The 27,439-nt window shown below is 34.9% G+C and overlaps 1 protein-coding gene across 1 annotated transcript; it reads left to right on the plus strand.

Annotated features, from left to right (window-relative positions):
* The first annotated feature begins 24,004 nt into the window (after window positions 1-24,004).
* Window positions 24,005-26,804, plus strand: LOC141591517 (actin-depolymerizing factor 2-like). The gene is made up of 3 exons (XM_074411877.1): window positions 24,005-24,147; window positions 25,538-25,803; window positions 26,314-26,804. Exons 1-3 carry the CDS (start codon window positions 24,145-24,147, stop codon window positions 26,462-26,464), a joined length of 420 nt encoding a protein of 139 aa, XP_074267978.1. The 5' UTR covers window positions 24,005-24,144; the 3' UTR covers window positions 26,465-26,804.
* The last annotated feature ends 635 nt before the right edge of the window (window positions 26,805-27,439 follow it).

The raw sequence follows: 27,439 nt of genomic DNA on the forward strand, positions 1-27,439 counted from the left end.
TTCAAATTTCAGAACTTTAAGATATGTAAATTAATTAATAAGATAACATATGATAATGTTAATAGGAGTAACCATAATTCGCTTTCAAATTGATCGATATTGAGCTTAATAATAATCGGGTTATAAATTTAATCGAGTCCATAACGGGTCGGGTTGGGGATCGGTTTCGAGTTTGATAAAATTAAAGAGATAATGAATTTAATCTTAAAAAAAGGAAGGAGTAGTAAAAAACAATATTAACCGAAGGCATAATTCAAATAATTATATAACCAATTTTATTTATTGAACATGTGGTACAAACATGATAGCTCCAAACACTGCTACGTGTTACTCCTTAACATTTACAATGAGTGTTATAGATTGATAAGAAAAATGAAAACATTAGTACTCGTATATGACTTCTAATTGGATAATTTAACAAACTATCTTGTCAATCGTCATCAATATTCCTATAAGCTTTAGAAAAAACTGCAACATTGCGGCCTGTCAGCAGAACCAAAAATTTAGATACAACATTAGTGGATAGTACGATAGTGTAAGAAATAATACTATGAGATTGCATAAGGAAAAATTCCAAGGTATAAATGATCAGGCAGCCATTTATGTGCACGATGCCGTAAGACAATTATATACACAATGGCTTGCTTCGAGCAGAGTTGCCAGAGTCTCTCAACTACGGTACGAAATCAAAGTTGACCCGTTTGGAACCATCATATTCTAAATATCCGCACTAATTTGTAGGCCTACAGTGTGATGAATTTAAGATGTTAATGTCACATTACTATTTTTCTTAGTCTGCAGAAACTGAAAACCTCATAGAAAGTTTACAATGCTAGACAATGCTGTTTTTTTTAGCCCTACTCTCCACCACTTCAAATGTTGCAATTTTAAGTTTACTCAACAGAATTTTGTTTTATGTCAAGGGAATGGCACTCAACGGAATTGTTTTCAATTTTTACAATAGAGTTTATTTAATAAATTTGCAAAGTAAACGTTAGACGGTATATATAATTATTATTATCAATTGAATTTAAAAACAATAAGTTAACTTTACATTCGTTATTATAACACACAAAAAAAGTAACTCAGCCTTCTAATAGTATTAACACTAATAATCCACTTGTGTACATTTCTTAAATAATGTTATTAGAAAAAAAAAAAAATTCCATTATAGTGTTTTTGGTAGGTTTGAAATATCCAAGCTTAGCTCTAGGCCCTTAAATGGAAAAAAAAAGGTAAAGGAAGAACATACAAAATCAATCGATTCATCTGCCAATTCATCTGTTCCTTGACATTAATCCAGCCAATTCTTGACTCTTTGATTTTCAAAGCTACCGGTTTGATTCAGAAGTATGAAATAGTTAGTCTTGAAGCGAATTATAGAAGTATTTTCTATGGTGAAAATGATTTAGGGGGCGTTTGGTTCAAACATTAGGTATGGAATGGAATGGATTCTAACTCCAATGAGGTATGGAGTTGGAACCCCATACATGTTTAAAGTTGTTTGGGAATGAGAATAATAATGTCTTGGGTGGAATGGAGTTGGAACCTTGGGGAGAAAGATGGGTATGGGATTCCAAGGGGTTGGAATGGAGTTAGAATCCATCAGGTATCTAACTCCATTCCAAAATGCTCCAACCAAACATTGGAATGGCTTGAATCCATTCCAATCCATTCCAAAATTTCCAACCAAACACCCCCTTAGATATCTTCTTCTAAATACTCCGTATATCTTAGAAGCATTCAAAAGTATTGCAACTTATATGTAGTCTACAAATGATAGTTACGGATGTACGATGTATCTATTATCTAATGCACATACTATTCATATGATTCCGAGTGAAATCATTCAACGCATTGACAAATTAATAATGCGTATCTATCATGTTCAGTATGAGAATTATACAAATTCTCAATTGAGACGAAGGCTTTCGGAGAAAGGCATACCTTATAAAAAAACAGGGTGAAAATCCATCTTTTGTGCGAACGAATTATGTCAAACAACCAAACTACATTAAAGGGAATTATTTTCATACAATAAGTCTTGCTTGTGACGGGTCGGATCTTGCGACGGGTATTTTGTGAGTGGAAATGGGTAGAGGGGACAAGGTGGGCACCCACCCCATGTGCTCCTTCTCTCACCCCCTATGGGTTTTTTGTGAGACAATATAGTACCCGTCTCTTATTTGTGACGGATACCCTCCGTCACAAATAAGAATTTGTGATTTTCATAAGGTTTATAAATCAATAAGAAGTTCTTTAGTTTTAAAAGCATACCATATCTTTTTTTTTCTCTTTTCAATTAATGGCCTAATCTAGGGATTGGATTAATCCAACCTTATAAAAACACTATGATGAGAATTATTTTTAAGTGAACCATGTAAAGAGAATTCGACAGATCTGTTTCTTTATATCTATGTACCATTCTCCTTACCTTCATAATATTTTGTACACGAAGCAGACATCATCTCAAATGACCTTACCTATAGGGCTCGATTAGGTTCTTCAAGATATCTTCGCTGTATAAGATCAATTACTGGGTGTAATAATGCGATCAACGAAATAAGATTGCGATGCATGAAGTTTCGCCAAATTAATATTACTAAATGCAAGAACGAAATAAAAGGAAGCTATCATGTCATTTGAATTTCAAATAAGTTGTTCAAATACAAATCAAATGAAATACTGGGAAATACAATTTGTCTACAAATGCAATTTTCATTTAGTTGCCATTACCTCTCAAACTATATTAAAATGAATATTACGTATATGGAGCAATTAAGCACAAAAAAAAACGACAACTAAGCATTGTACTTATTTTGCACGGGATTTTCCTGTACTCTGTAATAGTTAGCAACTATCGAATATAAGTTCAAAGGAGTAAGCACTTATTCATATCAATGACCTTGTAAACTATATTAACTCACATGCTTTTGAACAAATTAATGTATTTTGTATTTGTGACCAAATAGTACTATGGTAGTGCGATAGTTATGAACTTATGATACACTTACCTTAAGTTGTTACCCTATTGCTATTGCTGGCTTGCTGCACAAAACTGTACTTACCAAAGTGAATCAGGTGACCTTTCGATGCAACCAAATGTTACTAATATGGTTGTAGCGGAGCGATTTTCCCTTATCCTAAGCAGCTCAGCTACGTCGTAGTCATACGCTTTGCGACCATAGATTCTGCACTTACATAAACAGGGATGAGTACGAACGAAAAATTGGAGAGCTTGACATAAAGATGTTGGAAAATAAAGAGCTCAGATCAGAATACTTTCGAAGCTGAGAAAATACAAACCTATTTCGAATACTTCTTTGAAGATATTGGTCACTGTTGATGGCTCCTTAACCACCATATTTCTTCTCATCCGAATTCAATATCATCATTCATCTGCGCCACAAATGTAGTAATTACAATAACAAATAAATACATAAACATAACCGAGGTGCAACGATTTTGGGGTACAACGATTTTGGGGTACAATAAGAAATCAAACCCAAAAGTTAGAATTCCGCTAGATTTCTGCAAATTATACTAAATTTTATCTTTATAGAGATTTGATTAAATAACGCAATTTTTTTAATATATTACAATTACAAATCATAACCGAGGTACAACGATTTTGGGGTCGGAATTAAATGTAAAATATAATACAATAGTAAAGCTATAAACAAATTTCTACATACTACTGTCTACTGCCTAAGCCATTACAGTTTGCATTGCTTCAACAGACCAAAAGATCGGATGAAACCAGTTTTAGACAAAACAGCATTGAGCATCCCTTACCTTACACAGATCTCTTCCTTTCTGAGTTCTTCCAGCTCCCTCAAAACGACGAAGTTTTGCTCCTTGCATACTTCTTTGCCAGCCATTCATGTAGAGGCAATCTAGGGTCATCTACAGCATCATCATCGACGTCATCATCGTCACTTTCGTCTACAGCATGATTAGGATGATGACTGTCATCCTTCCTTTTCGGACTTTTTCCGTAAATCTTGGACCAATCAGTTGTAAAACCCCCAATTCATAAATTCAGTTGTAAAACATAAAAAAAAAAAATCATTGATTGTTCCATACGGAGTTCTAACTTTTGGGTTTGATTTCTTTTATTTGAATAAAAAAAGCAAGCTCCAAGTTTCTCTGATGGTTTTCAATCGTTGTCTCTTGTTCAATCTCCATTTTCTCTGGGATTCTATTTCACAACACATATTTTCCGAATTTTTCAAGTTTCTTCCTTTACAATATGAGATTTTTTTTGAGGATTTTTGAATGTCTGGTGAATTTGACAGGATTGTTGGAGATCTGAAAGTTAGAGATTCATCTGAAAATTGGGATTGTTGGAGATCTGAAAGTTAGAGAGTATTAGAGATGGTTGTGAATTGAAATTTTGTTTTGAGAGAATTGATCAGTCGAGATAGTGATGGTAGGAGGGTAGGTAGAAGTTTGAGAGTTTTTTTTGTGAACAGTGAAAAATTTTCTGGAAAATTGTACTCCGTTACTCGGTAGCAGTAACTTGGGTATTGGAATGTTCTAGACCATTTTACCCTTTCATTTTCTACTAAATAATTAAGTTGACATGGCAATATGGTTACTTTTGATTGGCTGAGAAAGACTCAGATTGTGAGAGTGAAGGAGAGTGAAGGAGAGTGCTTTTAGAGGGCTTTTCTGAATTATGGTTGCGCCAAATCAGCAAAATTACAAGATTCTTTTATATATATAATGATTATATATATATTTCATTTTCTATTCCATGCTTCTATAAGATTGAGAGCTTTAAAATGTATAGAATAGTGCTTGATATTGCTAGTGAAGACGAGTGCACACAATAGCTTAACTAGTCGGGCCTAGGATGGTCATAAGACCGAAAAGACGTGACTCAATATCCGAGTAGAACCTCAACCGACTTATCCAAACTTATAAAGACCTCCTAGTCGCCTAATATTATCCCGATCAACCCTAGTTCCCCCAAATTTGATTGCTAATCTCATATCTTAGTTTAATTGTTGTTTTTTTTAATCCACCGCTTCAGTTTAATCGATCAACGTAGTTTAACTTATCGATCAAAATCTAATTCCTGGCACCTTTTGCAGCTAGTTTAGACTGTATAGAACAATCTACTTAAATCAGTCGTCTTTGGATCGACTGCAACTTACCCTATTAGTAGTTGAGTTTATAAATTTCGTTTGATAACCTCGAAAGATGACAATTATCACCACCATGTTTAGTACATAATGGGGAATAATTGTGCACAAATTCTCATCGAAGACATGACATATCCGTCACAAGCTGAAGACGGATACCATTTTACCTCACAATGTACCCACTTTTTCTCTCTCTGCAACACTATTCATGTGGTCCTCTTTCTCCACTAACCCATTTTGTTACCATTTTATCTCACAAAATATCCGTCACAAATGGTAACCCGTCACAAGGGAGACCAATTGATAATTGTGAGACCGAACTTGCACTATTATAAAACAATACTCCCTCATATTCATTCATTTTGTTTCTCTTTCCCTATCGAAACTAGTCGGATTTTTGTCCCTCTTTCATTTTTTAGTAACTTTTGCGTGGTCCAAATTTAATTATATGTGGGGTAGAGTGGAATAAAGTGTTTAGTGTGGTCCAAAATCATTTTCTTAATTTTTGTGCAAAATAGAAGGGGGACAAAATGAATGAATAGGAGGAAGTATTATTTCATTCTCTAATTTAGTTGAGACCGTTTTTTAATAAAGATGTTACCTGTGAAGATTACTAACGTCATTAGGCTTAACCTTAGTTAGTTTTACTAACTCGAGTACAATTTGTATATAACTGACCAGCTGTACATTTGCATAATTTAATACAATCATTTCCTTATTTACATCATCTCTCTACATTTTCTCTCTCTTACTTTCCTCTTTAATTCATCAATCAAGCTGATCATCAATGGAGTTCATTTCCTCCATTATCAATGCTTCATACATGATTCCATGTCTTCACATGGTATCAGAGCAGGATTAGATCCTGTCTCTTCATTAATCTAGCATTTTTATCTTTCTGCTTCCGCAAATTTTTCGTCTTTGTTCGATCGATTTTCGATCAATTATCACAAAACCCTAAAAATTAGCTTTGTCAAAATTTTGATTTTTTCTTTCATTTCTTTGCTTTGATTCTCTTAGATCAAGTCAATTCGATCTTCCGATTTACATTCCTATCAATTTTTAGTCAATTCACCTCTATTTTCGATCAAGATGCCAGAAAACACAGAAGCAGAATACAGGAACGCGTACGACGATCCTCTTTTTCTCTCGCAATCAGATTACTCAGGGATGAAGCTTCCGGAGACGATGTTTAATGGACAAAACTATCCTCATTGGAGTAGAGGAATGTTTCTTGCACTCGGTTCCAAGAACAAACAGGGCTTTGTTGACGGCATCGTAGCAAGACCCGCACCTAATTCACCGGGTTGCCGCAATGGATGAGAAGTGATGCTATGGTGCGATGCTGGATCGTGAACACCATAATTCCAGGAATAAAAGAAGCCTACATATCGTCAAAATCTGCTGCTTCGCTATGGTCGGAAATTCGAGAAAGGTATGGTCAATCTAATGGACCTTTACTTTTTCAATTAAAGAAGGAGTTAAAAAAACATTTCTCAAGATAATGACTCGATTGCGGAGTACTTTACTAAGCTGAAAAGGCGTTGGGATGACATAGATGAAATTGAGGTTTTTCCTGAATGCAATTGCGGTGCTATGGATAAATGCACTTGCAATATTCTCAAGCAAGTTTTAGAATCTGTCTCTAAAGAGAAATTAATCACATTCTTGATGGGACTAAACAGCTCTTACGAGACTTTAAGAACAAACATCTTGTCTATGGATCCAATTCCGAACATTAACAAGGCTTATTCTATTCTACAACAAGTAGAAAGTCAGAAGAATATCTCACTAATCTTACAAACTGAGCAAGATTCTAGTGCTCTAGCTGCAATGAAATCACAAGCTTCTAAGTCTGGCAATAATCAAGGCCCTTGGAATGTTTGGAAGAAAGATAAGGATGGTAACAGTAGTAAGAAGCCTAAGTATGATCAGAGGTGGTGTAATGCCTGTAACAAAGGGGGTCATACTATGGATACTTGTTTTGTTCTACATCCTGAGATGAGAGCTAGCTATCAGGCTAGGAAACAGGCTAATGCTCAGAAATACAATGCTTCTGCTCAGAAGTATACTGCTAATGCTGTGGAGGTGTATGATGATACACCATTTGATTTCAAGGCTGAGACTTATGATAGAGATCCACAAGTAGGAACATCTTCTGTCAAGTCCCAAGAACCTCCTCCTAAAGTTGATCCGGCACTGGTTGCTGCAATTTATCAACAAGTCATGCAAGCGATTTCTGGTAACGTTGGTGGACCAATGAATTACTCCTCTGCATCTGTCAATTTTGCAGGTATCATTCTAGCCACTAATGTTGTTTCTACTGCTTGTGCTACTAATCAAATAGAATGGATATTAGACACAGGGGCTTCGGATCACATGACATCACAAAAACATTTGTTTTTGAACCTAAAAAAATTATGTAAACCCATTCTAATAGGCCTGCCTGATGGTTCAACAAAATTAGTTGAGTACTCTGGTGTCATACAAGTCAGTTCACAAATAACACTTTCAGGAGTCTTATATGTCCCTGATTTCAAATATAACTTGTTATTGTTGGAATATGTGTCCTCCGACAATAATGCGATCACGACTGTTGATCATGATGATCACATGTTTAAGTCTCATTAAAATGAATACAATTGGGAAGTAATATTGTTACTGTCAACTGGTCAACATATATCGGTAATGATTGGCTTACTAGAGTTTGACATTACTGTCGTGTGACGGTGGTGATCAGTTGACCCCCTAGGTCATACCTAAAGGGCAACACTCTTAATTGATTATTTAATTAATCGTATAATGTTACGAGTTAATTAAATTACTTGAAAATTGACGGACGATTTTGGAAGTAAAATTTACGTATCATATTGAAATGTGATTAAATGAGATACGGTCTGAGTAATTGAATTGTATAATTACTCGGATGAAATAAATTGTTTAATGTGACAATTAAATTTGAATGAATTGTTATAAATACAATCACAGTGATTTATAAATGGTAAAATATTTTTGGCACAAGTAATTATGAAATTACTAAGTCAATTTTTGTATGTGACGTATTTTTATTAATACGTTGATTTTTAATATGTTAAAAATACATAACAAATATATGTGACATATGACATGTAACATATAGACAATTGACAAAAATAATATGGATTCCATATTACCAAATGGGCCGAAAATTACAAGGGATTAAGCTAATTATATGTTGTTTATAATTAGTGGAAAACACAATGATTAAAAAGCCACCTAGCCATGCAAGCCTATTGTTCCTTGTGAAGAACAATTTCTCCATGCATTGGCTCCCCTATTGCCCTCCTCTTACACGGTTTTGAGAAGGCAAATGTGATCATTGTTTTCTCTATAATTTTAACTAATAATATACAAATATAGTGTATTATTATTCATTCTATTCCATCATCAAATATAGAGATTTCTAGAGAAATAAAATCCTCTCTTCCTCTCTCCTAATAGCCGAAAATATTCAAGTGTTAAACAATATTTTTGGTTCAATTTTCTACCTTGATTAATATTATACTAGTATTGTAATATTAATTAAAATTAAGAGGTGCCTTGGGTATAATACATAGGGAGAGATCTTACACTTAGATCTTCATTCTTCCATTGGAAAAGCTCAAGAACAAGAAGAGATAGGTGATCTCTCTTGTGCCCTAATAGCCGAAATCCATTTTGTAAGGACATGATTTCTCCTCTATTTATATTATTGTTTGCATGCATAAGATCCGTTTTAATTTTATGACAAATTAATTTAGACATATATGAGTATGTTAATATGTATAAAGATCTACATTTTCTTCAATCGGTATCATGAGCCACGGTTGTTTGCATGCAAATTGGTTAAAAGTTTTTCCGAGTTATATGAATAACAAAATAAAACTTGTAAAATTTGTGTTATTATGATATATCACGAAATAATTACATGCATGTTAATATTTCTGGTCCTAAAGTGTTTTAGGATATTTTGGTTAATTTTTCGGTTTTTTATTGTTCATATTTAATAATAATGACATTTAAATGTGATTTTATGAGTAAAAATGTCATTTTTGGTCGAAAATTAGCTATACTTCGAATTTTCACTTGGTTTTTGGATATGTTGTTACATATATTATTTTGACATAACCTGTAAATTTTCATAATTTTTGGACTAGTTATGCTCGAAAAATGAATTTTTCATCATTAAATTCGAATTTAAGAGAAAAATAGGTTAATATGAGTTAAATTTCGAATCTGGTCATAGAAAATTAATATGTTGTCACATGCAATTTTACAAGATGTGTGTAAAATAATTGGCTATAAAGAAGTCTTTTAGCATGATTTATGAATTTTTGAAGAAAAATGGCATAAATAGTGACATTATTAGTTGAAAAATTAATAAAACATAATCTATGACTTAGGAAAAACGTCTAATGTTGCATTTTATTATATTTTTCAGATCTAAAATTGAAAAGTTAATGAAAATAATTTTTCCATGTTTTTATGATTATTTTATTAAATATCGATAAACCGCAACATTGTTTTTCCGGAAAATTTTCGAAATTTTTAACCTAAGATTTTGAACATTATGAGTGTCATGGAATTTTTCCAGAATGTTCATGAATTTAAATTTCAAATTTTGAATTTATTTGAAATTTTGTGAATTATTTGAAGTTTAATAGCTTATTTTGTAATTTTTGGTCCATTTATGAACAATTTAAGTAAATAAAAGTTAATTATGGTCAAATTATTAGTGAAGACTATATTTTGAGTCCTAAGAGGTTAGGGTAATTAACTTATGCATAAATATGAGTTTATGTATTTTTGTGATTATAAAATGTTGAAATCACGCAAATCCGTAAAAACCGAGTAATATACGATATTGGCTAATTAAAAGGCGATTTAGCATAAAATTGAGCATGTTCATACATATTATAAATGCTGCATTTTTCTTTATGATTGTCATAATTTTAATTTATGTAATTTTAAATTATGTAATTTTACTTAGTATGGCCTTAGATTTTAATTGGTATTTCCCGAAATGTATGGGAATATCGATTCGGTTGTAATTTTTATTGTGATCTCGTATCACCGTTTTGTAATTTAATAGATTTATTTTATTTTAAGTTACAAATGTATAATAGGAAATTATGTAATTTATTATGTAATTTTATTCATTCCGGAGTTCCAAAAGACGGATTACTTCAAGAATGGCGATACATAAAGACGGTGTTACCTCGAGATGCATGCCACAACCGAAGTTCAAGGGACCAATGGAGTTGGTTTCCGAATATGTAATAGATTAATAGTTTTTCTATTTTAGGAAAGGCCATACTAGGATTTTTTTTATGCTTGCATTTTATTTTATGTCACATGCATCGCTAAATCGCCATAACTAATCATGCATTGTCTATTTATCGAGTTTATCGACCGTGTCAATTAGAATTATCGTAGTTCACCGCTTTAGTTCACTTAAAACGTGATAGATAATAAATTGACATGACCTCTCGCTAAAACTATCAATTGAGACATAGCCTTACCAAATAGTAGAAACCATGAAAACCTATTTCGTGAGGGAGTGCACTCGGCCACACCGGGGTACAAACCTTGTTACGTAGGGGAGGTGGGTGATGAATGTTAATCCACCGAATTCATGTTGATGAGGGATGTATCGGCCCCACCGTGCCCAAGTTAATGTGGGTTTGGATCATGGACACATTTATTCGAAATTTGGATTGAACTCAACAAAAGTATTTGATAAGGGATGTATCGGCCCCACCGTGCCCTTGTCAATGTGTTTTGGGCTATAGATAATTGTTAATGTAATATTATCGACCAAGAGTTCTAAAAGTAGAATCGATTAAACGTTAATCCACCGAGTTATATTGATAAAGGATGTATCGGCCCCACCGTGCCTAAATCGATATGAATTTGGGTCTTGGAATCATTTATCTAGTTGGGTAGAGGTCACTAGAAAAATGCATAAAACTTGTTTAAATCATACATTTTTACGAGTATAATTAAAACGACTTTTGTTTTACTCCTTATATTTTGTTTTGTAGACCACTTCTTGTTCATAACAAATGGCAACACCAACTCCTAATGCTACACCACTCGCTACTTCATCTTGGCTCCGATCCTTTATGGATCGATGTAAACTTGAAAAGAATGGGTCAAATTTCTCCGAGTGGGATGCCCAACTCAAATTAGCCGCCGAAGGTGACGACAAGCTTCGTTACCTTACCGAGGCCTCTCCACCCGAACCCTCCACTAGGTCCACCGCGGCCACTAGGGAAGCCTATGAGGCTTACCAAAAGGAGTCCGCCGCAATGAAAAAATGTATTAATATTTGCGATGGAGGCGGAACTCCAAAGGAGAGCCTTCAAAATGGGCAATGCTAATGAGATTTACTCCAAACTTGTGACCATGTTTTCACAAACCCCGCGGATCGTCCAATATGAGGCGGCCGCGGCATTCTTTGATCTCGACTTCAAAGAGGGCCAAAAGGTTAGCCCTCATGTGCTCAAACTCATGGAGCTTGTCGAGACCTTGAAGATTCAAAAAGTTGAAATCCCCAAAGAACTCATCGTAGATAGGATTCTACACTCCTTGTCTAAAGTTAAGGCATATGTGCAATTCCGGGTGAATTTCAACATGCAAGACAAGGATGTGTCTCTTGAGGAGTTGCACAAGTTACTTGTGCAAGCCGAGAGGGACATGGGGTTAAATGTGAACCCTCCCAAGGATGTGCTTAACATAAGCACAAAGAGTAAGGGGAAGTTCAAGAAGAATGGGAGAAAGGGCAAGAAGCAAGCTCCCACATTCACCAAAGCTAAGTCTTGTGAAGCTATCACCTCCAAAGTCAAGAAGGGTCCTCTTGATAAGTGCCATTATTGTAATGGCATGGGACATTGGAAAAGAAATTGTTCCAAGTACCTTGGTGATATCAAAGCTGGAAAGATCACTCCAGTAGGTAAATGACTAACCTTCTTTTATGTTTCTAAATTCAACTATGGTATTATGATGCAAAGTTGTGATAATGTATCTCCCTTTTTATTGTAAATAGGGGCTCCACCAAGCAAAGACAAGGGAAAAGAAAAACAAGCATGAGAAACCATGGAGAAGCTAAGGATAGCTTTTATGGAGCTTTGTTTTTCATTGTCTTAATTTAAATTATGTTTTGAATTTTTAGAACTTTAAGTTTCCGTGTTCGACATGGAAAGGTATTTTGGATAATGGTTTGTATTTTGGATGATGGTGACTTGGTTTGCAACCCAAGTCACCCGTTTTATCATTTATCCTTTATGTTCTAAAATTTCATCTTTAAATGCTTGCGTTTTGAAACATAAGATTATTCACTAAAAGTGATCTAAATAGACAATTATAATGACGGGTTTCATTATATGTCCACATGCTTAAGGCTTGTGTATGATCATTTATAAAGTGACTTTGAGTCTATGAACTCTCTTAAAGGTATGTCAACCACCAAGTACACATATGAAATCAATAACAATTAGTCAACCTATGAGGTAGTCCTCCTTATACTTCAACATCATTAATTTGTGTCTCATATGCTATCTTTGAATGCTTAGTGTATTCATTCCAAAGATAGAGTGGGAGAAAAATGAGGACACAACACACAAGGCAAGATATAATTGTGTACTTGTGTAAATGAAGATCTACGCAAGAGAGAATGATTTGAATGAAGGTATATCTATTTACATAGTATACCAAATAGATGAGATCTATAGTCTCAACTTAGTTCTAAATGACTTAAGAGACCAAGTGAAGTAATCATAAGAGTTTATTCTCAAGATAACTACACGAGGAGACCAAAAGAAGTTTTGGAAGAAAAATGACTAATGTAAAGTCTTAACAAGCTTTTGACTAAGGTTATGAATCATTTGACCAATAGTTTCAATCATGAGTTTTACTTAAGAGCCTAAATGAATCATAGTAACATACTAGTTATGATCAAGTTGCAAAGATTGATATTCCGATATCTTCAATAGCCAACGTTTTAACCACGCAAATGTCATTGTTTAACCTCGCTATGAAATGGTTAAACCTCCTTCCGAAAGGGTATTCCGAAGGACCTATTCTAAATTTTATTTGTATTTGAATAATGACATTGCTACACATCATTATGACATGAGTGTGTTAGAGATTTAAAATCTCTTTCCGTAAGGTTGAGATGAGACCACTTCAAAATAGGCATTTTGAAAGGATATGATGGGAACATATATGGTTTTATCCTAGTAACTTGGCAAAGCGATTTATATTTATATTCTTGACAAATTTCGATTGAGAAGTCAATTTCGAAATATGTAGAATTGAGTGGGAGTTAGGAAATTCTCATGTGAAGACATGGGATTTAGTGGGAGCTATCATCCTTGAATGTATAAAACTCATTACTCATTAAAGAATGACGAGCTAATACCTTCTTTCATAAAGAAGCTTTCGAGTTTTCAATTCTGGATGAAAATGGACAATGATGAATCCAATTACATCATGGGATGTTGGATTAGTACTAAGAGATACACATCACATCAACATACGCGTAGGTTATTCATATGAATGAAAATGGGATTACCATTAGCAGTCATGGTAGTTCATTGAACCTAAGAACGGTTGATCTCATGATTATTAGTAACTAATGTTTCCGCCATTAGAATAATCATGTACATGTCCAATTATAAATCATATGCATAAGAGCATGATGATAGACTTGGTAAGCCAAAATAGAAACGTCATGAATTCTCAAGTAGAATCCGATGAGCGATTTCAGTGTTTGACGGAATGTTCTATTGTGTGTGTCAAGAGGTTGCACATATTGTAGAAAATCCGAACACATATGAGGATTTATGAGAATCCCAAATATTTCAAGCCTAGAAAGAAAAATGAGAAGTTTTGGAAAGATGGTTGGTTGAATAAGAAGTTATTCAAAGATAATCTTTCCTAGTTAAGCTAGGACTTGTGAGAAGTGCTAAGCTAATAATCTTGTCAATTGTTACAAGATTCTACAAAACAAATACCTAGTACATTGTGTGTGGATGGAATACTTGATCGGTACAAGTTGTATTATTCATCGCAAATTCGTTCGTTATGAGATGATCGATAAGAAAGTTCTTTCAAGTTAAAGAACCAAAACCAAGGTCGAGAACCTTGATGTGTACTTGGTAAAATTCATGGTATGAGAACATGAATGTGAAGGAAATTGCAAGTGTAAGAAGTTTGAACACATGGACACATGAGATGTTAAACTTCTATTGCAATCAAATAAGTGTTTACACTTATGATAAACATCACAAGGTTGTAATATGATATTGACTACCCGAGTGTGATGTCGACATTTGTCGTTTGAGTTATTATTAACTCACTTTGTACATTGTTATATCCAAACGGGTTGTAGAGACAATTGAACCCCGTTAAAGTGAACATGGATTAACATTGTTTTTGCCCATAGTTACTTATATGAGGTGACGTCTCGAAGTGACTAGAGTGTGAGGCGATTGATGGCAAGCTCAAATGCCATAGAGTCATGTGAGATGACTAGTCGATCACATAGGCAGATTGTTAGGAACATTTTGTCGGGCCTTATGACCGCTTATAGAGTTCTGGCAAATTTATATAGCCTGGTCGTGGCGAGAGCTACTATAGTATTCAAAATGAGTCGATTCTTTTGACTAAAGACTATTCTCCTAAGATGGCACAGTTTTGATTAACTTTGATTTGTGTTACTACGACCTTCGTAAATGGGGTCAAATGGGCATATTTTGGGTTATGATGGCTGTGGCTAGTCGAAGGGAATGAGTGCAATAGGAATTGTCCACCCCTAGTCAGGGTTATAACAATATCTCAGGGCCACTCGAGGAGTAATGAACTGGAAATGCGTGGCCACGCTCGAAAGGTATCCAGTGTGGATAAATCCGGTCAATCAGTTATTCTCCAGATCGAGGAAACCACTCTCGATATGATCACTTGCAAGTACGACCTGAAAGACACCTTGCATTGAGTGGGAGATAGTAATAGGACAAGAGAATTGGTGACGCACACTTGTCGAGGACAAGTGGGAGATTGTTGGAATATGTGTCCTCCGACAATAATGCGATCACGACTGTTGATCATGATGATCACATGTTTAAGTCTCATTAAAATGAATACAATTGGGAAGTAATATTGTTACTGTCAACTGGTCAACATATATCGGTAATGATTGGCTGACTAGAGTTTGACATTACTGTCGTGTGACGGTGGTGATCAGTTGACCCCCTAGGTCATACCTAAAGGGCAACACTCTTAATTGATTATTTAATTAATCGTATAATGTTACGAGTTAATTAAATTACTTGAAAATTGACGGACGATTTTGGAAGTAAAATTTACGTATCATATTGAAATGTGATTAAATGAGATACGGTCTGAGTAATTGAATTGTATAATTACTCGGATGAAATAAATTGTTTAATGTGACAATTAAATTTGAATGAATTGTTATAAATACAATCTGTTGTGATTTATAAATGGTAAAATATTTTTGGCACAAGTAATTATGAAATTACTAAGTCAATTTTTGTATGTGACGTATTTTTATTAATACGTTGATTTTTAATATGTTAAAAATACATAACAAATATATGTGACATATGACATGTAACATATAGACAATTGACAAAAATAATATGGATTCCATATTACCAAATGGGCCGAAAATTAGAAGGGATTAAGCTAATTATATGTTGTTTATAATTAGTGGAAAACACAATGATTAAAAAGCCACCTAGCCATGCAAGCCTATTGTTCCTTGTGAAGAACAATTTCTCCATGCATTGGCTCCCCTATTGCCCTCCTCTTACACGGTTTTGAGAAGGCAAATGTGATCATTGTTTTCTCTATAATTTTAACTAATAATATACAAATATAGTGTATTATTATTCATTCTATTCCATCATCAAATATAGAGATTTCTAGAGAAATAAAATCCTCTCTTCCTCTCTCCTAATAGCCGAAAATATTCAAGTGTTAAACAATATTTTTGGTTCAATTTTCTACCTTGATTAATATTATACTAGTATTGTAATATTAATTAAAATTAAGAGGTGCCTTGGGTATAATACATAGGGAGAGATCTTACACTTAGATCTTCATTCTTCCATTGGAAAAGCTCAAGAACAAGAAGAGATAGGTGATCTCTCTTGTGCCCTAATAGCCGAAATCCATTTTGTAAGGACATGATTTCTCCTCTATTTATATTATTGTTTGCATGCATAAGATCCGTTTTAATTTTATGACAAATTAATTTAGACATATATGAGTATGTTAATATGTATAAAGATCTACATTTCCTTCAGTTATCCATTGGAAAACTATCTGCTGATTCTAGAATGATAGCATTGTTTGATGACACAAGATGTGTAATACAGGGCCAGGATAAGCACATAGTGGCTGCTTGTCCAAGAGAAGGAGGTCTCTATAAGTTGAGGCAAGTTGAGAAGCATGAGGACACTTGCTTTACTAAGAATATTAATAAATGTAAGAGTTGTAATGTGTCAAATCCAAGTGCTAGCCTTTTGTGTACTACAGATACTAGGTGTAATGCTCATGGCAAAGTTGAATTGTTTCATGCTCGTCTTGGTCATACTTCTATTGTAAAGATGAAACATATTCATGAGTTAAATAAATTGGATTTGAAGGATTACAGTTGTGAAACTTGTGTCATGGCTAAGATGCACAGGTTATCTTTTGATAGAGATGTGTCTAGGGCTGCTAGACCATTTGATCTGATACATGTAGATCTATGGGGGCCATTTAGAGTAGCAACGATCACTGGAGCACATTACTTTCTAACCATTGTTGATGATAGTACAAGGGTAACTTGGACTTTTCTGTTGAAAACAAAAGAGTTAGTCTGTGCTACCATAGATAATTTTTTCTCTCAGATTTACAATCAATTTGGGGTCAACATTAAAATGGTTAGGAGTGACAATGGAACAGAAATTGTTCAAGATGTTTGTTCTCACTTGTTTGCTAGTAAGGGTATAATTCATCAGAAAAGTATGCCAGGTGTTCCACAACAAAATGGAAGAGTGGAGCGTAAACATAGACATTTAGTTGAGACGGCTAGAGCCATGATGTTATATGCAGGTTTGCCTAAACGTTTTTGGGGTGAGTGTCTATTAGCAGCAACTTTTGTGATAAACAAGTTGCCTACTCCTATTCTTTCTTGGTCTACACCCTATGAGGTTTTGATGCATAAAGAAGCAAATTATGACCAGTTAAGGATAATAGGATGCTTATGTTTTGCCCTAGTGTCTTCTAGAAATAGGGATAAATTTGATCCCAAGGCTAGGAGGTGTGTCTTTATTGGTTATCCCTATGGACAAAAGGGTTATAAACTTTATGATTTAGAAACCCACAAAATTATAGTGAGTAGAGATGTGATCTTTAATGAGTCTATATTTCCCTACACATCTGAAAATAATGTCAAACAGTCCACTCCTGGCATTCATATGCATGAATTTCCTAGTGATCCTCATCCATTTATTTCTGGTGACAAAGAGGATGCTGTCCTATATCAGTCACAGTCAGACAATTTGTCTAGACGTGAGAATAATAATGCCACTAATTCCGTACCAAGTGGAACTATTACTCAGGGGATGCCATCAAATATTTCTGCAACTGAAGTTGCACAAATCAGAAAGTCCACAAGGGCTGTTAAGCCTTCAAGTAATCTGCAGGATTTTGTTTGCTCTACACTAAAGCCTGCTGCTTCTTCATTTTCTGTGTTTGACATCACTACATATCCAGAGGCACTTACTGCTTCTCTTACAAAGGTGTTGGAGGTGCATGAACCCTCTCATTATCACCAGGCCAAATTAGACCCTCATTGGGTCCAAGCTATGAAGTTAGAATTGGATGCCTTAGAAGCTAATGGAACTTGGGAAATTACTAATCTTCCTTCTGGTTTTAAGGCAATTGGCTCAAAGTGGGTATACAAGATTAAATTCAAGCAAGATGGAACGATTGAAAGATATAAGGCCAGATTAGTGGCAAAAGGGTACAATCAAGTTAAAGGTAAGGATTTCAAGCACACGTTTTCACCAGGCTAAATTCACAACCGTCCGGTGTTGTTATCAGTAGCAGTGTCAAGAGGATGGGTTATTAACCAACTAGACATAAACAATGCTTTCTTGCATGGTTTTCTAGAAGAAGAGGTTTACATGAGACCTCCTGAAGGCTATTCCAAGGCACTTCCAGGTCAAGTATGTAAGCTTAAGAGATCTCTTTATGGTCTCAAACAAGCTTCGAGACAATGGAACATAGAGCTTTCCAAATTGCTTATATCTCAAGGATTTTCTCAATCAAAGTTTGACTACTCTCTTTTCATCAGAAGGCAAGGGGATTCCTTTGTTGTGGTGCTTGTGTATGTTGATGACCTGTTGGTCACGGGCTCTGATATATCTTATATGCAGCACTTGAAAGGAGTATTGGACAAAGCATTCACCATAAAAGATTTAGGAGAGATAAGGTATTTTCTGGGACTTGAAATCACCAGATCCACCGAAGGTCTTCTCCTTAATCAAAGGAAATACGTCCATGATATGTTAAAAGATGCTGGTATGACTAATTGCAAATCAGCCCCATTTCCTCTTCCTAGAGGTCTTCAACTTTCAACTGACGAAGGGCCTTTACTGCCTGAACCAGAAGTCTATAGAAGATTAATTGGTAAACTCTTATATCTTAATTTGACTAGGCCTGATCTGTCCTATTCAGTTCAGCACCTTAGTCAGTTTCTTAGTGCTCCTAGAGAGCCTCACCTCCAAGCTGCCATTCATGTTTTACGATATCTTCAAGGGACTAAAGACGCAGCTCTCTTCTACCCTGCTGACAATGACCTCTCTCTTGCAAGTTTCTGTGATGCAGATTGGGGTACCTGCAAGTTCAGTTGCAGATCAGTCACTGGCCAATGTACATTTCTTGGCAAAGCTCTTGTTTCGTGGAAAACTAAAAAGCAAAAAACAGTATCCAAGTCATCAGCCGAGTCAGAATATAGGGCCATGTCCTATACGGCAGGAGAGATTGTTTGGTTGCAAGGCTTATTACAAGATCTCGATGTTTCTGTTTCTCTGCCAATCAAGTTGTTTTGTGACAATAAGTCTGCTCAACACATAGCAGCAAACCCGGTATTTCATGAGAGGACCAAGCACCTGAACATTGATTGCCATTATGTACGAGAAAAGGTCCAAGAGGGGTTAATTGCTACAGTGCACCTGAAATCCAGTTTACAGTTAGCAGACTTGCTCACAAAACCATTGGGACAGCAACAACATGTTTTCTTGTCCTCCAAGTTGGGTTTGTTATTTGACCCTCATTTGGCAAACCCACCTTGAGGGGGGGATGTGAAGATTACTAACGTCATTAGGCTTAACCTTAGTTAGTTTTACTAACTCGAGTACAATTTGTATATAACTGACCAGCTGTACATTTGCATAATTTAATACAATCATTTCCTTATTTACATCATCTCTCTACATTTTCTCTCTCTTACTTTCCTCTTTAATTCATCAATCAAGCTGATCATCAATGGAGTTCATTTCCTCCATTATCAATGCTTCATACATGATTCCATGTCTTCACATTACCTTTCACAAAATGATTGTATTACTCAATTTGTTGCTCAAATATATAAGTTATTTTAATTCCACACTACAATCTACACATGTATTGTGGCATTATCACTTTTATTATTTTTTCCTACTAAGAATATTAAAACCAATTATAATTGTACTTGCACAGTTGCATCTATATACACCGGGGCAGATATTGAAGAGGAATTACAAAATACTCGTATCATTTGAGTTTGGTTTAAGTTTAAAATGTCATCTTGTATGGTACATGCATACATGGTACTAGGGCTGGCCAACGTGAAAGGCTAAATTGACTTGGCCCGCCACATTGGGCTCATTTTTCCTAGCGTGAATGGGCCTCAACGCAACCAGTGACCCTAAAGCTCTCCAGCCTACTTGAGTCAATCAGGTGGGGTTAATCCTACGTCGAGTCATTCAGGTGTGTAGACTTCGGGTCGGCTCACGTCGAGTAATTCTGGGTTCGGGTCAGCTACTATTAAGTTATTTATGGATAATAAATTAATAATCAACTAGTGTAGATCCCGCACAAATGCGCGGTATTTTAGATAATAATTTACAAAGACGTTAAATATTATAGCTTGGTAACATGCTTAAGCGATATAATAGAGAAAATTAGATAGTTTTCATATCAGATAAGATTGATGTTTTAACTGTACCTAATCATATAAATTACTTCACTATTACGTATAATAAAATTATACTATTACATTACCCAAAAGAATAACCTCAAGTAATGACTTAATTATATAATAAAAATAGAAAATTGGCAAAAGGAGATAGTCAACTTGTAGAGTTGTAGTACCTTTCTATCAAAAGACAGGAAAATAGAATTATGAAGAAAAAAATTGTGCATAATATTTTATCTCATTAATGTGTTTTTACAAATTAAAAATTAGTAGTAGTATCTCCTATTTATGGTTTAGAATTAATATGATATAATGTGAGAAGTGATGAACAATCATAAAGCATTTCACTTAGGCGATATTACTATGATATAATGTGAGGAGCAAGGACCAATCATTAAACATTTCACTTAGGGGGAAAAATTTAGAGAGCTCTTATTCTTTTAGTAGAAAAAAAATAGGATTCTTCCACATGTCACCTCTATTAGTAATATTAAATTGTTCCATGTCGAAATTTTATTAGTGATTTATAGAAGAATATATACACTGAGTGTAACAGTATCATCTCCGAGTGTGTTTCAGTGGTCCAAATTATAATGAGGTAATTTGCTTAGACCCCGTTACAGATTTTAAATTGAGCCGGTGGACATATTTTTTAGCCGAACTTCTTACCATAAAATGCCAATAAGTTTTTATCGTAAAATTATTTAAGGAAAAAAAAAGAATTTCCGTATCATAAAAAGATTGGAAATAAATTTGTAGGGAATGTAATATATTGAATCTTGTAAATATTTACATGTAAAAATTATGCCCATTTATAACTCATCATACCTATAGTATATGCTACAAATACTTAGCTCAATTTAGGAAATATTTGTTAGGCGGGAAAAATGGGAGTTTCACCTATTCATTTTGTAAATAGGGGATTTGCAACAATAAACATTCTGGTTGGATTATACTGGGTCGGGTCAATTGGAGTTTAGGTCGAGTTCAAGTGTCGGCTCGGACTTGGGCTCGGGTCATTCAGGTTGGGTCAGTTTTGCCAACTCTACCTAATTCCCTTAAAAATAATAAAACTGAATAATGATAAAACTAGTGTAGATCCCCGTGCTACAGCACAATATTTTTTAGTTTTGTTTTATAAATAGACATTCTCATTATATTAAGATAGGCCCAATTGCAAAATACTATCTATTATAATTGAAATTTTGCAAAATACTACATATTATATCTGTTTATTCACATTACTACCTATAAAACTATAACTCTTCTTAAATTGCTACCTAATAACTAGATTTAGCACTTAATTGTCATTATAAGGGGACTTTCATGGATTTTTCCACTCTTTTAATTTAATCCTAAATGAAGAAGAGGAAGAGGAATGAGTGTTTAAAGAGGGCAAAATGGGTGTCTCATATTAATTAATGAGTTTTTGACAATTTAACCTCAATTAAGACCTAATTAAGCTTATTTGGTAGTAATTTTTGAAAAGTTGTAACTTTTGGGGTAGTATTTTGAATAAAAAAGTATAATAAGTAGTATTTTGAAAAATATTGACTATAATAGGTAGTAATTTGCAAATTTTCCTTATATTAGTTGCATAAATTAATTGTACCTTTAATGTTATAATGTACTAATATAATCTCAGTAAGAGGTAGAAAGTGAAAGTTTATTACCATCAAAAGACATTTTAAGTTAAGTTATTTGTCTTAAACCATTTTTACTTTACTATAAAAATTAACTCTATAATGCTATATCATTGCATAAAACTAATTTATGACATTAAATTACAATTAAGTGATGTAAAAATGTAAAATTTAATTAAAATGCGTATAAACCTTATAACAATAAGAAGTAAAAACAATATACCACGCACTTAAAAAGACGATTTACGAATAATTAGACTAATATTTTTTTATTTTTAATAAAAAAACATAAATATTGTTACGTCCTTTAAAATATACACCATATTTAGTGTGTAACCGATGAAGGATAATATAAGAAACAGATTTACGTAATTTTAGGGTGTAAATGATGACAATAATTAATTAATTACGTTAAAGACTGCATAAGCAACAAGTTTGCGTAATTTTAGAGTGTAACTGATGAAAAATAATATTTATGTAAATGGAAATAATTGCATAATAAATTATGGATTTCAGTGAAAAAATCATAAATATGAATTTTAATTAAAAATATTGGAGTTTAATTATAAGAATATATTTGTTCCGGGTGTAATTCCAGAGCAGATATTTGTTACCACTCGTAGCTTGTAGAAAGACGTCCTTACTCGAATCCTCCTTCGATCTCTCCTGAAACGATTGAACAAACTGAGGGCTCGGCTTTTGCCGAGCGTACTCACTCCGACGCTCAAGTCAGTAAACTTAAAGGGCTAAGTATGTGTTACTTGACTAAGCGTGTATTGTAGAGAGATAAGGGAGATATTACCAGATGAATAGTGGTTTTTAGGTCAATTTGTGGATCTCCTCCTCAATGAGGATTGAGGAGTATTTATAGGCTTTTACCTTTTGTCACGTAGTGGCCAAGTGGCCAAGTGGCTGGCAGGTGAAAAGACGGTTCTACCCTCGGCCGATGGACCTATGGCAGGCCGGCCGAGGGGTCTTGGATATGAGTACGCGGATATGTGCCCCAGCTGGTCAGTTGCCTGGCCGAGACCCAGGTTACAGGCCGATGGATTGCATCGGCTAGACTGTCTAAGTTGTTGACTTTGCTGTGGATACCCTTGACCATGCTCAATATGTTGACTTGGTCAGCGGTGCAGAATATGCCCCATCAATATTAATTGAAAAAATAATAATGTAATGAATTTTTTACTTGTTACCTTATTTAGCTAGATGCCTTTTGAAGGGAAAACTAAGAGATTTTGTATTCTCTAAGTAGTAAGGGGATGACTGCCTAGGCGAGACCCGAATTAAACATAAAAAAAGCTTCGGTGACCCGCCTTGCCCCACCCCTCCTTATGGACAAGCTGAGGCCACATTTTCACAGCCTAAGACCATCCCCAAGCAAGGTCAATTGGTAGGTCATGACCTTGCTTGTGTCAAGTTAATCACAAATTAAGAAGAGGATTAGGATGACCCAAGGTAGAGAAGGTCAATTTGTGACCTGGGTAGAAGCAAATTGAATGGCATTGACACCAATCGACCCTCCATGATTCATTAATTCTATTAGTTACAACATTTAAAACAAAACAAAACAAAACAAAAACTAAATAAAGTGGAAGTAAGAGAAAGATTTTGGTGGGTACTGAATATGGTAAATGATTGGAAATGTTGGAAAGTGGAAAAATGATTGGGTTGGTGACCTAGGTCGTGACTTTCTGCTTGGGAGGGTGAAAGTGGGTCAAGATGAATAAGGTGTGATTAAGAGAAAAAATTGCGATTGACCCGATTAAGTCGATACTTTGCTTGGGGATGGTCTAAGAGTCCTATCATGATTCATGAGGCTGGTCCGACCTAGCCCCGACTAGCTTAGGTCAATGTCCAAGTCTACCCGGTCCAGCTAAGACGGTCTCAAGTAAGACTAAAGCGAGACTAGAGTCATAACATAGCGCAAAAGGACACACACCTCTCTTGACTGCATCAAAACGTGATTTGTACGCAGTCTTCGCTCTTCATTTCTCCCCCTCATATTTCTCTCCCGCTATATTCTCTCTCCTCCATTTTTACTGCCTTCTCCGATCACTTCACTCTCCTTTTCACCATGGTAGTTCTTCACCGATCTCTATATCTCCGTCCTTTTTACTGTTGAATATACTCAAAACTGATTTTGAATTTTCTAATTTGTATTGCGGTAATTCATAATTGATGTGTATTTTTTTGCGTAATCTAGTTCAATTTACTTTTCGATCTAGCTAAATTTTCATATTCTTTTCGAATCAATCATATATAATTGATTTAGTTTATGTTAATTTTGTTATCTGATTATGAGATTGTTTTTTGAGTTTATGATTGTGTGATTTTTCCAGTAATTATTCTTTGATTATACTGCGTATGTGTTAGTAAAGTTAGTGAATCATGTAATTATTGTATTTGGTTGATGATTAATTAGCTGATTTAGAAACGATAATTTATGATCCAAGTTTTTTGATAATTTAGGTTTTAAGTGAGTGTTGTTGTCTAGGGTTTACACTTTAGGTCGTTCTAAAGCTTTTTAGTTCTTGAATTGATCGAATTCGTGTCGTAGTGGTGTATGATGTTTGATGATTGTTGTGGTGATTTGGCAATTATTGATTGTTTCGGATTGATTGGATGTATGGAGTGGGTATGGATTAAAAACCAATGATTGTATCCGAGGTTGGGTGATGTGAAGTCCTGATTCCAATACCGTGTTGTTCTGGCTCATTATGCAAAAGTTCGTTACAATTAGGTATTAGATGATTGTTAGATGAAATGTTTGTCCATCACACTTGCTACAGGCGGTTTGATACGGACTACGGAGTTGAACTTTTGAAATAGTATTTGATAATTCAAGTATTAAGCTAAGTGTTGGTCTAGGGTTTGCACTTTAGATTGTTGTAAAGCTTCGTAATTAGTAATTGATTGTAATTCTTGCGCTGTAGTTGTGTATGATCTTTTTTGCGCTGATGTATATATGTTAATGATTCTTGTGGACCTTTAGCAATTATCGAATTGTATCGGATTTACTGGATCTGTGGAGTTGATATGGTTTAAAATTTGATGATTGCATGATTCGAAGACCCTGTTGAACTGGACCATCAGTCCATCATGCCAAAATACATGCCATTCAGATATGCGGTGATTGTGAGATGAAATGTTAGTCTCTAAATGGTTTACCTACAGTTTGATACAGAGTAGAACTTTTTAAGTAGTAGATGAGAGCGTATGTACCTTCTATGTCAGTGTGCCATTGTTTCTAGATAATGTAGATACTATACTACTCATGAATCATGCTAGTTTGCCCATTTTGGTAGGTTCTAAACCGCATTGCCTTAGTGTCTTCAAGATGCCTTTGGCATATATGTCTCAACTTATTTAAGGTCTAATGGATGTACTAGTACGCGTCCACTAGCATGTGTGTGTTCTTTCGTTACTCAAGTTTTGATAATTTTATCTGTATTTTCCACAACGTGCAGGCTAACGCAGCTTCTGGGATGGCTGTGCATGATGACTGCAAGCTGAATTTTCTGGAGTTGAAAGCTAAGCGGACATACCGCTTCATTGTTTTCAAGATTGAGATGGATCAAAAGCAGGTAGTTGTTGAAAAGCTGGGGATGCCAACTGAAAGTCATGAAGACTTCTCTGAAGCACTTCCGGCTGATGAATGCCGCTATGCTGTTTTCGATTTTGATTTTGTGACAGAGGAGAATTGCCAGAAAAGCAAGATTTTTTTCGTTGCATGGTAATTGTTTGACTTGCATATTATTTAGTTCAATCCTTGTCAAATTTACTAGAGAGCCGGTAGGTAATTTGGTTAGAGCTAGTCAGCTAACTCTATCCAATTTGTCTTCAGCAAGACAGCTCAATTAAAAAAATGGGCGGCTTACTACCCATTAACTAGGACATGCTCCTATCGTATGTGGGCACTTTTTAAATGTCTAGCCTGACCAAATTATGAAAATCCTCATGATTTGGCTTATGATAATGTCCAACTCTTATGACCATCTCCGATTGTCAAGTGTTGGACACAAATTCGAGACATAATTTGATAAGTAGCTAATAACTCTGATCTTTTTTCCAATTACCCCACTAGAACTACATAGTTACCTCATTTTTTAGAAAGCAAAGGTTAACCTCATGGTAATTGTATCATGTTAATTGTTATTGTCTCCTGAGAACTGGGGACCAGTTTTTACTCCACTTCTATATTTCCCTCACACATCTCTCACAATTAGTTGTGTTATCTATGAAGGTCTCCTGACACGGCAAAGGTGAGAAGCAAAATGATATATGCAAGCTCGAAGGACAGATTCAAGAGGGAATTAGATGGCATTCAGGTGGAGTTGCAAGCGACTGATCGTACAGAGATGGATCTTGATGTGTTCAAGGACCGAGCCCGTTGATTCAAATCTCTAGTAATGGGCATGTCTTAACTTTCTTTCATGCTCTTTCCAAACCTTAAAAGAAAGTGACATTAGTAGTATGTTGATTGTGGATGTTGGCTGTTATATCGCTTTAATTGTCGTAGTTTGACCTTATAATCTTGTGAAGTGTGCCTATCTAGATCATTATTCACATTTCTGTTGTCCGGGGGATGAATTTAATTCTTTGGGTGACTGACTGGTGGTCGGTGTGGTGTTTCCGGTTGTCAGGTTAGTATGTATTTGTTTGTGGGGTGGACAGCACAATTTTGCTGCCTGTTGAAAAAAGTTGCTGAAATTTGTCATGGTTTCTTGTTTGTCCTACTATGTGTTCTTTGGATTCTTCTCGAATATATACGTTACCATACTTATTTACCACGTTATGAAGGTAAGTTTAATTCTGTGAGATGTATTTGATGTTTGGGGAGCATTTCTTATGTTTAGCGGAAATGATCGGTACCGTTTTATTACGCATTCCCAGCTTCCTAAATCCAAAGTGACGATTTTAGTTGATAAACTTTTGTTGAGCTGTGAATTTGATACCGAGCCTAAAAGTTTTACCAAGCCTTGCTTTCAGATCTTTTGTGACTTTGGAGACCTACTCTGCCTGTATTATTTGTTTATGCCCTTCGTCGATGATGCCTCTTTTATTTTTTTTATTTTTTTAACAAGTGAAAAGTCATCTATCAACTTATTTGATCATTTTGGATGATTGACGTCCTCTCTCAAAACAATTCGAGTGGTATGGTCGTATGAACACGAGTGTCCAAAATTGACTGACGATTTTGTATAGTTAGACGGGGGTTGGTGATGGTCGTGTTTAGATCTAAAATGGAGATTTTGATTTTCTATGTAAAGGCCATTGTTAGGTGTCTGGTTTGGTCAACAAAGTTGGTCGGTCAATGGGTGGTGTTTTGTTGACCAGTGATGTGATCCTTTGGTCAAAGTTGGTCAATT

This window comes from Silene latifolia, chromosome 7, assembly GCF_048544455.1.
Source record: "Silene latifolia isolate original U9 population chromosome 7, ASM4854445v1, whole genome shotgun sequence".
NCBI lineage: Eukaryota > Viridiplantae > Streptophyta > Magnoliopsida > Caryophyllales > Caryophyllaceae > Silene > Silene latifolia.

Excerpts from the sequence above, each read along its gene's own strand:
- LOC141591517 (XM_074411877.1), top strand. Across the intron at positions 25,804-26,313 it reads AAGATTTTTTTCGTTGCATG|GTCTCCTGACACGGCAAAGG; the intron begins GTAATTGTTTGA and ends TTATCTATGAAG.